This window comes from Marmota marmota, unplaced genomic scaffold (genome assembly GCF_001458135.2).
Source record: "Marmota marmota marmota unplaced genomic scaffold, marMar, whole genome shotgun sequence".
NCBI classification, from domain to species: Eukaryota; Metazoa; Chordata; class Mammalia; order Rodentia; family Sciuridae; genus Marmota; species Marmota marmota.
In genome coordinates, this window is record NW_026000229.1 from 22927297 (window position 1) to 22942287 (window position 14991).

The 14991-nt window shown below is 45.5% G+C and overlaps 1 protein-coding gene across 3 annotated transcripts in view; it reads right to left on the reverse strand.

Annotated features, from left to right (window-relative positions):
• Positions 1-259: 259 nt before the first annotated feature.
• Cgnl1 (cingulin like 1) overlaps positions 260-14991 on the reverse strand; it is a 103802-nt gene continuing 89070 nt past the window's right edge. For all 3 annotated transcript variants that reach the window (XM_048793081.1, XM_015480614.2, XM_015480613.2), the window contains 5 exons: positions 5847-5930; positions 5362-5486; positions 4250-4358; positions 3764-3927; positions 260-2781 (listed from right to left, as the gene is read on the reverse strand). In XM_048793081.1, coding sequence (XP_048649038.1) covers positions 2646-2781; positions 3764-3927; positions 4250-4358; positions 5362-5486; positions 5847-5930 — 618 coding nt within the window. In that variant the 3' untranslated portion in view covers positions 260-2645. The remainder of the gene's footprint in view (positions 2782-3763; positions 3928-4249; positions 4359-5361; positions 5487-5846; positions 5931-14991) is intronic.

Below are 14991 nucleotides of genomic sequence, written 5' to 3' on the forward strand. Positions count from 1 at the left end.
TGCCTGGTGGTGCATCCCTGTAATCCCAGTAGCTTGAAAGGCTGAGGCAGGAGGATCACAAGTTCAAAGGCAGCCTCAGCAAAAGCAAGGCACTAAGCAACTTAATGAGACCCTGTCTCTAAATAAAATACAAAGTAGGGCTGGGGATGTGGCTCAGTGGTCGAGTGCCCCTGAGTTCAATTCCCAGTACTTACCCTCTTTCCCCCCTAAAAAAAGTTCTGGAGAAAATAAAGTAGCAAAAATAGTGGAAGAGGCATGATTCCCATTGGATGATGCTGTTTATTGAAAGGAAATCTTACATGGAGGTAGCCACAATAAGAACATCTCTTCCCCATGACAACAAAAAGCAACCAAACCATACCCGAAAGCAGAAAACCAACAAATAAGCCAATTGGCATGATAGAAGGACACTTCAAAGCAGGGAAAAATATAATAGATATATGGTGATTGTCTCAACATTGCATTTGGCCACATATTTGTTTTTACATAAAATATTTTCTTCAAGCTAGCTAAAGAAAACTCTTGAGCAGGGTTAGTTTTTAAAGCAATAGACAAAAAAATATGTATATATAATAAAATCAAATAATGATAGCATATTCACACTAGGAAGGACCTGGGTCTAATCATCATCTTGTCCCAGGCAGCACCCTGTTAAGGTCATGGGTAATGAAATGAGCTGGGACTTGAAAAAAAAAAAAAAAACCTCCCTAAATCTCAGTCCAGTCAATCCCTTCCAGTAGCTTCCCAACCTGCTGTATTGCATGCCAACTCCATTACAGCTTAGGAATGTGCAATCATTCACAGGTTTAGAGGCCTCTTATCTGGGTGGTAATGTGTGTGTTTGGAATGGTGGCTTTGCTTCTCTTCAGGAGCACTTTTGCTTCTTGTTGCCAGCCTCACAGCTACCAGAAAGAATTAACCAGAATGAGGAGCAAATCAGATGCTCCCTCCCGAAGTCCTCAGGTGTGCTGTCTGGAGTTCAGAGTAGGCCAAGGCATTTCTGGGCAGGCTCATTGGCAAATGGATAGTAATGCAGCAGAGAAAGGAAGACCCCTCCCAGTGTGACTTCAGACTAGTCACGTTCCCCAAGAAGACAGAGGGATGTGGGGCTGGGCATGGAGGTGCTCAGCCCTGTGTCAGCTTGATTATTGCCTATCGCCCTCTTCTTTGAACTCTAGGAGGGGAGGAGTTCTCGTCACTGCTGAGGTCCCAGGGCCAAGGACTGCACCTGATGTATCACAGGTGCCCAGGACGTACTTGCTAAATGGGTTAATGGCTAAAAGGAAGAATCTGTCCATACCCAGAGGGTAAGCAGAGGCAAGAACCACCCCCAGCCATGGTGAGGGGACAGTAACCCTGGAGGTGGAGAAGGGCTTGGTTCTCTGGCTCCAGACACTCATCCTTCAACTGGGCCCATCACTCTGAACCCTGCTGAGTGGGCTCCGTGACTTGCCCCAGACCTCACCCATTCCCTGTCACTGCTTGCAGTAGGGTGAAAGAAGACCTTAGTTTGCATATCATGCCATTCTTTCCTCCCTCCTTGACGTCCATCTGAGCTCCAGCTCAACCTACCTCTTGTCTACACATGCCCCAGCTTTCAAGAACTTCTGTCTTCCTCACACTAATCCCACACACACAACCCAACTCCCCCTTCCTCCATCACTTAACTAGATGCCTCCAGCCCTGTCCTGTCACTGAAGCCCAGGAACCCTGTCTCCCTGTGCCCTGCTATTTTCCCCATCCCAGGCCCAAGGGCAGTGGGGGGAGGAAGGAGACATGACAACGGGGCCCCATCCTTACAGAAATCACACCACTTGTTAAAAACCCTGCATACAAGTCTCCCCTCCCCACCTGTATAAAAGAAAGTGGTGACTGGGCACTGGTCTTAGCATGGTTCAGAAACTATGATTTTAGGTAAAATAAGTAGCCAAGGTCATAGATACAGCCTACAGGTAAGCGACCTTCTGTCAGCAAGCTGTTTACCCAGATCACCTGAATACTGACTTGCAGTACTGATTATCCACTGTCACTATGTCAATTCCTTTTGTCCAACTCTGATTTTAAAAGTGGTCTTCATTCTCCGTCCTCTCTCTACTCTTTAACACTTAAAATCTAGTAGCTTCATATTTTAAGAAAGAATACTCAATATAGTGTGTGAACTTCACAAATTAGCCACCCTACAAAGGCTCTGGCATATTCCAAAATGGAACAGCAGCAGTCTGTGAGAAGGTCTGGTTAAAATATGTACAGTCTACATGTCACTTCCTTATCCGCACAGTGACTGTTAATAATAACTAGCATTTCGGACCCTTTCTCTTGGCAAAGGAGAGGAGGGCAGAAGCAGCCAATGAAAGTGGCCATGGAAAACGGCTGTGCAGAACGGGGCCTTCAGCCTATCAAATTATATTTTTGAAAATGCCCCATTGGGTGCTGGCTTCTCTTCCTTGTTTTAAATTGCAATAGCTCCATAAGATTCAAGAGCCACTGGACCTCAGAGAGACCCTAGGGAGGAATATAAGGTTGAGGAACCAGCATGTGGTGTGAAAAGGAAGTGGTGGGTCTCAGCTCGAGACACACTTCCTTCTGCTTTGGATGGCTGCAGTGTCCGTTAGGAAGGATGGGCCACTTCAGCCCTGGACGTGGACTCAGATCTGGCTGGTGGCGGTGCTGTCCTTGGGAAGGGAGTAGCTCAGTGGTGCCTCATAGAGGCTTCCCCCATCGGTGCTGAGGTCGTCATCGTCGTCCATGTCATCCAGCACTTTACTGGGCAGCTTCTTAAGTCTGCTGAAACAATAAGGGGCATGTTTCCTGGCCCTGGCTAGGGCTTATCTCTAACTTGGAGATGGAAGAAGATCTTGAGTTCCCTGTTCTCCCCAGACCGGCACATGAACTGCTCTGCACCTCAGTTCCTCCAGGTAACAAACTACCCACTGCCCACCTTTCACTACCAGAATTGATGTTGGAAGGCTGGGCCAGGATCAGTAGTATTGGTTCTTCCTTTGGTGCAAACTCCAACATGGCTTGGCAGGCACTGTTTTCGACCCTGTCTTAATATTTTAAAATTTTCATACCTTATTCGTCAGATTATATGCAATATTTTTTTTTCAAATGTTGCATTAAAATGTTATTTTGATTCCTTAAATGTTGCACCCTATTGCTGACCTTAGGGCCAGTTTCCTAATGAAGATGCCCTGTGTTATAGGATTCTAAATGGGCTAAAGCCCTTCTGTCCATTTATGAGAACTACCTGGGCAACTGGCACAGAGCCCCCCAGGCATGGCCAGTCTCCAAGGCAGGCTAACTCTATAGATAAGCATGAACCTAACCTCAACCCTCCCCTCAATGCCCTAGGCACTGATTCTGTGGTAGGGAAAGCAACCATCCTGCCCCATCTATCCTCATCATTAGAACTTCAGGAGAGGAGCTTGGGAGATCCCAGTCTTCCATGAGATAAACAGGCTAGGCCAAGAATTGTCCCTCCATGTTGGTGAGAGCTAGTCTGACCTCTGAGCCTCAGTTTCCCTTTATGGTCAACAGGACTATGACACTGAAGCACTGATGTAAAGATGACATATGAGATCTGACTGAATATGTGGAATGACAAATTAGACAAAATGACTTTCATTTCTAGGATGGGATGACCCCAAAAGGCAACAATAAGGAACTGGCTTGGGACAACAGGAATGGGGATGTTGTGAAAGCGTCAAGAGCTCCTCAAACATGGTAAGGGGGGGGGGCAACACAGACCACCACTTTTACCCACCTTAAGTCCTTCTTCATGGAATTGAGCTGCCCCTGCAGCTGCTCGTTCACATCTATCTGCTCCTCCAGCTCCCTCTGCAGCTTCTTCTTAGAACTTTCCAGTCTGTCGATTTCCTCCTCAGCCTCCTCTACCTGTCGCTTCATTGCTTTCAGGCGCAAGCTCAGCTGCATTGGGAGAGAGGGCGGGTTGAATGCTGGCTGAAGGCCCAACCCAGCTAGGACATAGAAGAGGTCCGGTAGGAGATGCCAGGGGCCCAGACACCTCCTCCTCGGGCAACCAGTCTCATGGAAAAAGAGCATCCTTGCTGAGGACCAAGTTTAGGGTTTAAAGTTTACAGAGATCCCCTACTTCGGTAGGCTTTAAGTCTCTATTCTGTGATGTAAGTCAAGAGGAGGACTCGGCCCCACTCACTCCAGGCATCTGGCCTCCTCCTGCTTCCCCTGCCTCAGACACAGGATCTCATCTGAGAACAAGAGGTGCCCTCACCTGGTCCTTCTGATCGGTCAGCGACAGATGCTCATCGTCCACCTGCATCACCAGCTCCTTCACTTTCCGCTCCAGCCTTCTGTTGCTGAGCTGTAGGCTGGCCCGGTCCCTGGAAGAGCAGGGGAGGCAGAACTGAGCACCCCTCATGCTCAGCCCTGTAGGAAGCCCAGGCTGCAGAGGAGGGGACACTCTCACCAGGGGAGCTTAGGGTTGAGCTTGAGGTTGGGGAAGTAGACAATTATACAGGAGCACTCTTTTTGACAAAGAAATGAGATTATGAGAAAGGGCATGACTTGTCAAAGGTGGCAAGGCCAGGGAAGGGCTGGGATGGCCTGTCCCAAGTTCTTCCACTCCTGAGCACTTAACTCTTTCTTTCTTTCTTTCTTTATTTATTTATTTATAGTTGTAGATGGACACAATAATTTATTTATTTATATGTGGTTCTGAGGATCGAACCCAGTGCCTCCTCACACGTGTTAGCCAAGTGTTGAGCCACAACCCCAGCTCCCCTGAGCACTTAACTTTGTAAGGCAAAGAGTTACAGACTGCTGGCATTTGGAGTCCACTCCAGGCTGCTCCCTAAAAGTCCTCCTAAAGAAGCACATACATATGCATGTGTACTGCACCCCTTCTAGGAAAGTGAGGGGCCGTGAGGAAAACTAAGGCTGGCCAAGTGCATCCTGGTGCTGGTCCTCAGCCTGTGAATGAGAGCTGCAGAGAATCATGGCAACCTGATCTCACATCCCTCATCTCTGCTTGGATGCACCTGGTCCTCAGGGCAGAGTTAGCCCCCTGATCTCTAATCTGACTCAAATTCAGTTGCTGTGAGGCAAGCTGTTTTATTGAAGGGATAGAGAGAGAAACAGTAAGCATAGTGGAAAAGCTATGGTCCTAGGAACCCAGATATAAGTCTTGGTCCAGCTAGCTATGTTACTCAAGTCACTTACTCTGATGGGTCAGCTTTCTCACCCATAAAATGGAAACAATAACAGCAAAGTTGTACTTGCTCTATTTGGACTAATGAGGATGGGAAGAGATACCTGGCATGAAAGCACTCTAATGGGATGACCATGGCCCACCAGGGCCTCTGCCCCACCCTGTACCAGACTCACCTCTCCTCACTCTCCAGACGGTCCTCCAGTTCTGCAATCCTGGCCTCCATTTGCACCACCAGCCCTTCTTTACTGGACCTGTAGGAACCTTCCAGATGGATAATCCGACTCTTTAAGTCCTTGTTCTGGAATCAGACAGGGAGATTGTGAGGGCTGTGTGTGTGCCATGCTCTCTGAGCAAAGCAGAATATGAGATGAAGCCAAGTATTTGGGTGATGTCCATGCTAGCACACACTGGGATACAGGACCTGGGGAGCCCAGAGATGGTTGCAGAGAATACCCTTGACCTTGGGTTTTAGATGGTCAAAGAAAGAGACTATAATATCCCCCTTATGAGCCTGAAAGGAGTTGTATGGCAGGTCCTCGGACTCCCAAGTCTCACACAGCTTGGGCTTGTCCTTTTACAAAACTCTGGGGATGGGCAGGTGTCCTACCCCAAAGCCATGCAATGGGAGGTAGAAGCCCCTGGGGCCAGCTGCCCTCACCTGTCTCTCCAGGGAAATCTTGTCACACTCCAAGTCTTGCCTCACAGCTCTCTCCTGAAGTAGCTCATTCCTCATCTGCTCCATCTATAACAAGCAGAACAAAAGCCGAGAGGTTAAAGAAATGGTCCTACAAACTCTGTATTGAAATGGTTCCCAGGTGCTGAATTCCATCAACCAAGTCAAGTCTCTTCATGGAGAAGGCTGACTTAGAGGGGACCCCGCATGATGTCTGCTCTTGGACACAGCATCTGTTTCTTATGTGTTCTTGGCTTTCCAAATTGTGAGGATAGTTATATGAATAACAATAACCATCATAGCTAACCCAGCTGTTATAGGCTGAATTGTCTCCCCCAAAAGATATGCTAACACTGTACCCCTTGCTAGTTCTGATGTGACCTTAATTGGAAAGAGGGTTTTTTGCAGAAGTGATCAGGTTAAAAAGAGACACTGAGGTAGGCCCTAATCCAGCATGACTGGTATCCTTATAAAAATTAGGGAGTCTGGATGCAAAGACAAATGTACACAGGGGGATGCCTGCCTTGTGAAGACAAAGATCCAGGGAGAATGCCCTCTGATGATGGATGACTGCAGTGACGGATCTATAGTCCAAGAAGTGTCAAAGATTGTCTGCAAAACACTGGAAACAAGGGAGGCAGCAAGGAAGGATTCCTGCAGGTCTGAGGCTCTGCCAACAGTTTGATTTCAGATTCAAGGCCTCTAGAACCATGAGACAATGCTTCTTTGTTGTAAGACACCAGATTGTTACAGTAGTCCTAGGAAACTTGATACACTCGCTTAGACTCCGTGACTGCACTATTATCCTGTGACATTCCCCCCAAAACCCTGAGAAGCAGGTAATATTATCTCTGCTGAGTACATTAGGGCTTGGGGAAGTTAATCACTTATAAGGGGATTAACTGCCAAGTATCCCTGGGACTGAGGATTTCTCAGGGCACGGGACTTTCAATGCTAAGATTCGGGAAGTCCCAGGCAAACCAGGATTAATCACTCGACTTACCCAAGATCTACAGAAGTGGCACTAGGGAGGAATGAGTATCCACCTGAGCTCCTGCACTGCATTACAAGGCCATACTTCAGAAAGGGCTTCCTTTCTCATTCCAGAAAGGGAAGTCAGAACCTGGGGCAGCTCCAGGCCCAGACTAAAGGCTGTGAAGTCATATTCATATAGAGGTAGGAGAGGAGCCTCACCTAGCAGCACAGGCAAGAAAGCCTCTCTCCTGTCACCATCTCCTCTCTTAAGTGCCAGTGCACCTCCTCAGCAGGAGTGACACTGAATGTCAGAGCAGAGGTCCCAGAACTAACCAGCAGAGGGCACCCTGAAGAAGGCAGGAGAACTCAGGTGAGCCAGTACAATAAAATCACCCATTCCTTAAGGATGAGAAACACATTCCAGGGTCTAACATAAGAGAGGCAGATACACAGGGCCTGTGGAACATTTGAAATAGGATCACCTGGCCAAAAGTTGAGTTTTTGCCATCTGTGCAAATATCCTAATGAGAAAGATAGACCTACCTTCCCCACCATCTCCCCCAGGGAGCAAGAACTGCAGGTCATGGAAATGATAAGAGGAGACACCACCATATTGGGTCAGGCTTGCATTTGCTGCCTCATCCCCATTGTCCTGACCATGGCATGTGCACAGAAGGTGTGGCAACAAGGTGTGGCAAGGAATGAGGCTGGCAGGACAGGCAGGACCAGACATGGAGGCCTCAGATATCCCCACCTAAGGTCCCAGTTTCCTCCTAAGGTATCTTTATATTAAAACAAAAACAAAATTTCTACTTTTGAACTCCTGACTAGCAGCCTTCTAAGTCATGGGGGTTCTGAATTTTACGACAGACAAAACTGAGGCCCAGGGAGGTTATAGAAGCAGCTACACGAACCAGACTAGAACCCAGGACAAGCTGGTTCACCGTCCACTCCTTCACCTGTTCTGTCTCTCTGGAACAACTAAGTGAAAAGGATCCACATGGACCTAGAGTTCAAATACAACTATAACAAGCCAAGACACATGCAGGGGTGCCAAGGGGATGAACAGAGGTGTCCTGTGCTCAACTCAGCCACAGAGGAGAGTCAGAGCACAAAGGAAAAACAACATTTTGAGGAGAATGAGAGAGTGTGAACTCCACAAATTAGCAAAGACATAGTAGGGATCCTAAGCAGCACAAAAAAATGGGAATGGCAACCCAGAGAAATGAATAAAGAAATTGAGACTGCAATCCTGTTCCCCTGCTGAGGGTTGGGAACCCAACACTGCTGACAAAAGGTAAGCTAGAAAATGCCACGAAACTTCATCATAGTGGTAGACTGGTTGTCCTAACTGCAGGAGAAATCACGGTTCTAGAAAGCTTTAAATGTAGTTTGGGGAGCTAACTGATTTAAAGTGACTCCACTGATCCAAAGAAGGTTCTCACTTTAGACTTCTCCCAATAGCCACTGCTAGATATAGTGGTAGGAGAGGAGCCTCAAATACCTAACCCTCCAGAAGCCTTGAGCTAGTGTGTGCCCCCCCTCACTGGGTAGAAGACAGGTTCCTCAGCATCATGCAGCTTCAATACCAGTGGCTGCCATCACTATAAGCCTAACTCCCACCCAAATTTGGCATGCAGGAAATAGGGAAGATCTTCTTTCCACGGCCTGGAAGACTTATAGAACACCTCCACAGCCCACAGACTTCAGACCACAGTCACTGGTACTCAAAGCCTCGGTAACACTTGATTGTCTCCGAACCAAGAGAAGATAACATCTGGGTCCCACAGCTCCACAAAATCAGTGAACAGTGCTAAAAACCCCATTACCAACTGCAGTTGCTCCATGGGGCCATGGGAAGGTACTCTTTGTGTTCCAAAACTTTATCCCAGTTTCCAGTGCCATAACCAAAGTACCCTTTGTGTTCATTGGAGGGACTGAGGAAAGGCTCCAGAACTCTCTTGCATTCATCCCAACAGTCCTGGGGAAGGTCTCCTTAACATCTGGTGGCACAGGAACCATGGCTGCTGGTGCAAAAACCCTTGGAGTCCCCTGTCCTTGTCCTGAGAGATATGGAGACAATCCTCTCCACAACCCACACCACTGAGACTTTAGCATCTGCTGCCCCCAACCCCAGCACCATCAGGGCTCAACTCTGATACACACCTTTGGAAGCCTAAATCCACTGCAAAATCATACCACTGCCTTCAGGAACTGCTGCAGTTTAGACTGCTGAGGCACTAGATATGAAAGACAAGTCACACAGACTGTTTTTAAGTTCCCCTATAGCCAAACCACTTATCTAACTGAAAAACTATATGCTATCTAAATGAACAAAATCTTTTCCAACAAAAGCTACTTCATAAAATTGGGAGAAACAAACATTACACAAGATGTGCAGACAGAGAAACATGTAAGGACAGAGAAACATGGAAGGAAACATGACGCTTCCAAAAGACAACAATTCTCCATAAATTGATTTCAATTTGAAGAAAGTCAATAAATTGCAGCAGGAATTAATCTGTCTAAACAAAGTTCAGTTCCTGATGACTTCACTGTTGAATTCAATAAAACATTTATGGAACTGTTCTAATTCTTTTAAAATTATTCCAAAGAAAAATGAAAATGGACTAGGCAACAAACTAAAAATAAACAAAATGGGATTATATCAAACTAAGAAGCTTCTGCACAATAAAGGAAATAATCAATAGAATTAAGAGATAACCTACAGAATGGGAGAAAATATTTGCAAACTATTCATCCAACAAGGGTTTGAAATCCAGAACAAAGAACTCAAAAAAATTGAATCATTGTGTGTGTGTGTGTATGTGTGTGTGTATGTGTGTATATATATATAACATATACATCTCCAATTCAACAATGGGCTAAAAAACCATAGATGCTTCTTAGAAGAAGATACAAATTGCCAACAAGTACCTAAAAATTAAAGAAAAAAAAACCTGCTCAGTCTCATTTATCACCAGAGAAATGCATAACAAAACTATAGCAAAATATCACCTCACCCAGTTAGCATAGCTATGAAACAAAATGCTGGCATATAAAAGAGGAATTCTTAAACAAATTTACATTCCCATCAACAGTGTATATCTATTATAGAAAACAGTGGAGCAAACCCTCAAAAAAAATTATAATATACTCTAGCAATTCCAATATTGAGTGTATCCTAAAGAAGAAATTATTGCAACAAAAAGATATTTGGACTCACACATTTATTACAGCACTATTCACAGTAGCTAAAATAGAGAGTCACTCAAATGCCTTTAGTGGGTGAATGGATAAAGAAAACGTGGCATATTTAAACAATAGAATATTATTCAGCTATATATAAAAAAGAATGAAATCCTGTCATTTATAACAACATGGATGAAACTGGAGGTCATTATGTTAAATTAAATAAGCCAGACACAGAACAACAAATCCCACATGTTCTCATACATTTGTGGAAACTACTAAGTCAAAATGGAGTAGAGGTCACCAGGTAAGGGAAGGAACTTCTATAAAAGATGCCAAAACAGAGAGGAGGAATTACTTCTGGTTCTTCTTCAGCACAGCACTAACTGCAACAATATGAGATACTTAAAAACGACAAGGGGAGTATGGAAATCCCCCACATAACAATGATTAATGGTTGAAGAGCTGAAAATGCTTATGACCCCGATTGACTTCACATACTGTGTGTGTGTGTATTGAATGACCATAGTGTATCCAAAGGATGAACAAATATGTCTCAAACCAAAATAATAATAAAAGAAAACACCCAGGGGCTGGGGGTGTGGCCCAGTAGTAGAGCACTTGCCTAGCATGTGTGAGGCACTGGGTTCGATTCTCAGCACCACATATAAATAAATGAATAAAATAAAAGTCTATCAACAACTAAAAAAATATTTAAAAAAAAAGAAAGAAAGAAAAAGAAAGCAGGGGAGGCCATCCAGTTTCCTTAGGGCATCTTGTAGAGAGCAAGGAAAAAATGCCAGCAATGCAAAGGCTCAGCAGGCAGATCCCGGAACACTCCGCCCCAGCCCCTCCATTCCACTTGCCCCCAGAGTCCTGAGAATCACATGTTGCAGAGAAAGCACTGGAACATTTCCTGTAACTGCTTATGAGCACAAAGTCCACAGATAACGAATGCGGGCTCACAGACCCACTCTGAACAGTTTCTGCACCAGCTGACGAAACCCACACGCGGAGGTCATCAGAACAGCCCAGCTATGGACTGTGGACATGCTTCCCCCCGGGGAAAGCCAGTCTGAACATGGCCTTGGGGCCCAATCCTACACTTCAGTAAGGACAGGGCACACCTTTCACAAAAATGTGGTGGGAAGCAATCACACAGACTAGCCACACTGGGCCTGCTTCTCTGCATCGCTCTGCCATTCATCCGAGTGCGACACTGTTCATCTTACCTCTGGGATACAGGCTCCTCGTCCCTAAACAAGGAATTGGAACAAGATAGTCCACAAGGACCCTTCCAGCTGGTCTGTGACATGATGTCTACTCTCAGGTTGCTGTGTCACGCCCCTTCTGAAGAAGCCAGAAGACCCTGCCTTAGGCAAAAGTAGCCACCCTCTCTTGCCTTTGGGAGTTCCCCCCATAGGGGTGAAGGTGAAAATATACATTGTCAAGGTGACAGTGGGCGGGTGTTTATGAATGCAGAGGAATGGTTACAGAAATGATCAAGTGGATCCATTCATTGTTTAAATAATATTATTGGTCTCATACAGACACTGTGACAAAAAGACCCACTCAGTGACTGCCCTCATCACAGATTCCTCCAGAACTACAGCAGGGATGGAGGTGAACATCCAGAGGGCTGGAGAGGACACAGCTGGAGTCTATAACAGAGAAACCCTGCACCTATCAGCAGGTGAGAGTGAGATGTCATGGAGGAGGGACAGTTATAGAGGAAAGAAAGAAGGGAGTATGAGCAGGAGAGCAGAAGGGCAGGATCCAGACACTGGGCTCAGCACCAGAGTAGGGAGGCAACTTTCTCTAAACCAGAGGAGAAAGAAGCCAGGGCTCAGGGGTGTAGATTCCTATAGCTCAAAAGGAAAGTCAAAGGCAAGAAGGGGAGAAAAGAGGTTGTTTTCCTCAACTGAAGGGATACGGAGACCAATTTATCTATCTGCTGGTAGATAGAGAATGATATTTAGAAATAAAGTAGTTGTGCCCTGTAAGGTCAAAAAAACACCAAAAGAAAAAAAAAAAAAGTCTAGCAGATCAGAGGCAAGAGTCCCATTGTGATCGCATAGGTCAGGAGACCAGAAGGGAAGTACCCAGAGCCCCCCTCAAGCCAGGTGCTGGGCCATTGAGTCTATGTCTGAGCCCATGAATCCTCCTAGAAACCCAGGCAGGTTTTACCACCATGCCTTTCCAAAGGGATGGAAACGTGCCTGAGTCCGAGGGAGCTGGAAGCAGTTTTGGGATTCTAGCCCAGGTACTCTTACTAAAATTCATATATGCCTTTTCCCCCTTCCCATAATCTCTCAATAAATGGGAAAAATCCTACAGAAGGAAAAATTCTAGTAAGGACTTTAGAACCCCAGAGAAAGTGTCTGCAGTGTAGTGGGGCAGTGTGTGTCCTGGGGGGGTGGATTGAGGATTGTCACAGTCACTCAGCTGGGGGCTCCAGACAAATTTGCACTGAAAGCAGGAACCACTGGCCACAGTCTTGCTCCCTCATTACCAGCAGCTGGGAAATGTGCATCCCACTAGGAAACAGACCTCCCTGCACAGAGAGCTCTGAACAGGGCAGCATTCCCAAGGGTCTCTACAAGTTCAAGCCCTCCCTGGAGAGCCCCAGGCAAATGGCAACTCCCCAAAGGAAAATGGAAAACAAAATGGTCATTATTCATAGTCCACCACATCCTCTCAAAAGATGGCTATTAAAATGAAAGTGTAAAATAAATCAGATTGGAGAACAGGAAGGAGTAAAATTGTAACCACAAAACTGAACAGTTACTATGATTTTTCTTGAATATTTTTGCAAACATGATGAGCTTCCTTCCATTCTTCAAAAAGGACTGTCTGACAATACATTCTAAAATAAATCCACTATGTGGAGCCTTATACAAGGTATTCTACAAGGTTTTGTGGACAACGCCCTGAGAAGGATGGTCTCACTGCAAACCCAGAAGTATTCTAGCAGTAGCTGCTTGTGGCTGTGCTTCTCAATACAGGAATCTCAAAGACTGGGTCCAAGAACTTGGATCAGAGTTTTCTTACCATGTCCATATGGGTAAAATGAAAAGCACCTGGCTTGGGTTGGCCAGCCTCCTTCTTGGGACCAGGAAAGAAAACTCAAGGCCAGAAAAATTTCTATATAAGCTTAGTGCTTTACATGCTATTTACAACTATATTATATAGACAAAAACTTTCCAGTCAAATTGAAAACAGAACAGGAGCAGAGGCAAAGTTTATCACAGCTGGATTGAAAGAATGCTAAACTCTGAACATTTAGATCAGAAAAATAACGGTATTAGATTCCTGTGGGCTTTACATCAGCAATACCCATGACCAGAGCCTGCTCTCTGGATTAGAAGCAGCTGCCTTTTGGGTTAATGAAAAGCTAACGATATTTATGATTGCTAATAACAATATTTAACCCCATCACCTGTGTTTATCATTGGACTGTGAAGAGCCTGGCAGGCCTAGACTCCTGAGCTGGATTTAAAAATCATAATCACAAGAAAATTATTATAAATTAACTGTAATGTCAAGTCTTAGAGCAGCCAGTATAATAAAAGACAGTTCTGAGCCTTGGATCATTTTAACTAAAAGAAAAAGGAGAAAACCCACTTTGATCTCTCGCTTACTTCCTGTCTAGGAGACTCACAGTCTTAGTTATTGGCAACGGCAGCCACTGAGGAGCAGGTGTGAACTGGCCACTGAGGAGCAGTTCCCAAAAGTGAGTGCAGATGCCTGCAGCTTTTTCCACTGGGGTTTGGCCTGCAGTTGCCCAGGCAACAAGGCAATCCTGCTCAGCCTGGAAAGACAGTGAAGCTACCCGAAGTTCAAGTTGGTATTTTTCCTCAGCCTGAGAGAGGCTTGGGCTGGATGAATCATCTTTCCACTGGGCTGGGTGATCCTGGCTTCCATGGCCAAGAGAATACCTCCTATTTAGGCCCATCCCTGCTCACTGTTTGCACTCAGCCACCAGCCAGCACAACACTGCCCATCACACCAGAACACCAGCTGGCCTGACATTTAAAACACCAGGCTGGACATCCCTCTGGCTATTTGAATCCTGTACTCATAACGAGAGTCACAGGATGGTCAGGTGAACTTAAATCCTCACCCATCTCAAAAAACACCAATGACACTAGGCACTGTGGTACACACCTGTAATGTCAGTGACTTGGGAGGCTGAGGCAAGAGGATGCAAGTTTGAGGCCAACCTCAGCAACTTAGCAAGGCCTTGTCTCAAAAAGATAAAAAATAAAAACAGGACTGGGGATGTAGCTCAGTAGAAAAGTGCCCCTGAGTTTGATTCCTAATACCAAAAAGAAAGAAACACCATGACATTATTTTTAACTTGGGAGCAGAGGTTTGGATGTACTTGTGGAGGAAGGGGAGCTCTTCAAAAGCCTTACATACATAGAGTTAAAGTGTAGCCCCACCTTTTATAAACCCTGTGACCACAGTCAGTCACTCCACCTTGTAAGCCCTGAAAACAAGGAGAAAGCATGTGAGAGACATGGCACAGCCCCTGGCATTTGGAGAATCCTCGGTATGGAGGGCAATCATTATAAATGGAAACATGGTTTTTGGAGGAGGGAGAGGAAAAGAGATTTCTCAAGATTTAAACCAGTTAAATACCTATTACTGAACTGAATTCTCCTTCAACTTCTATGTCCATTAGAAACCTTTCCATCTATGGTGAAACTACATTTGGGTATGAAAATAGACATTCTTCACCTCTGTTTTATTAAAAAAAAATCACTTTATCACATTCGTATATATCCCTTCTCTTCCCTATCAATCAGATACAAAAACAAAGAGTCCAAGCCTCCGAAAAGTCTCAAACACTTTTCTCTCAATTAGGATTCCCTGACTTTGTCAGTCTGAATCATAGGTCCTGAGCATGCATGGGGGGGGGGGGGGAAACCGGTCTGAAGGTTGAAAGTCATAAGGGTGT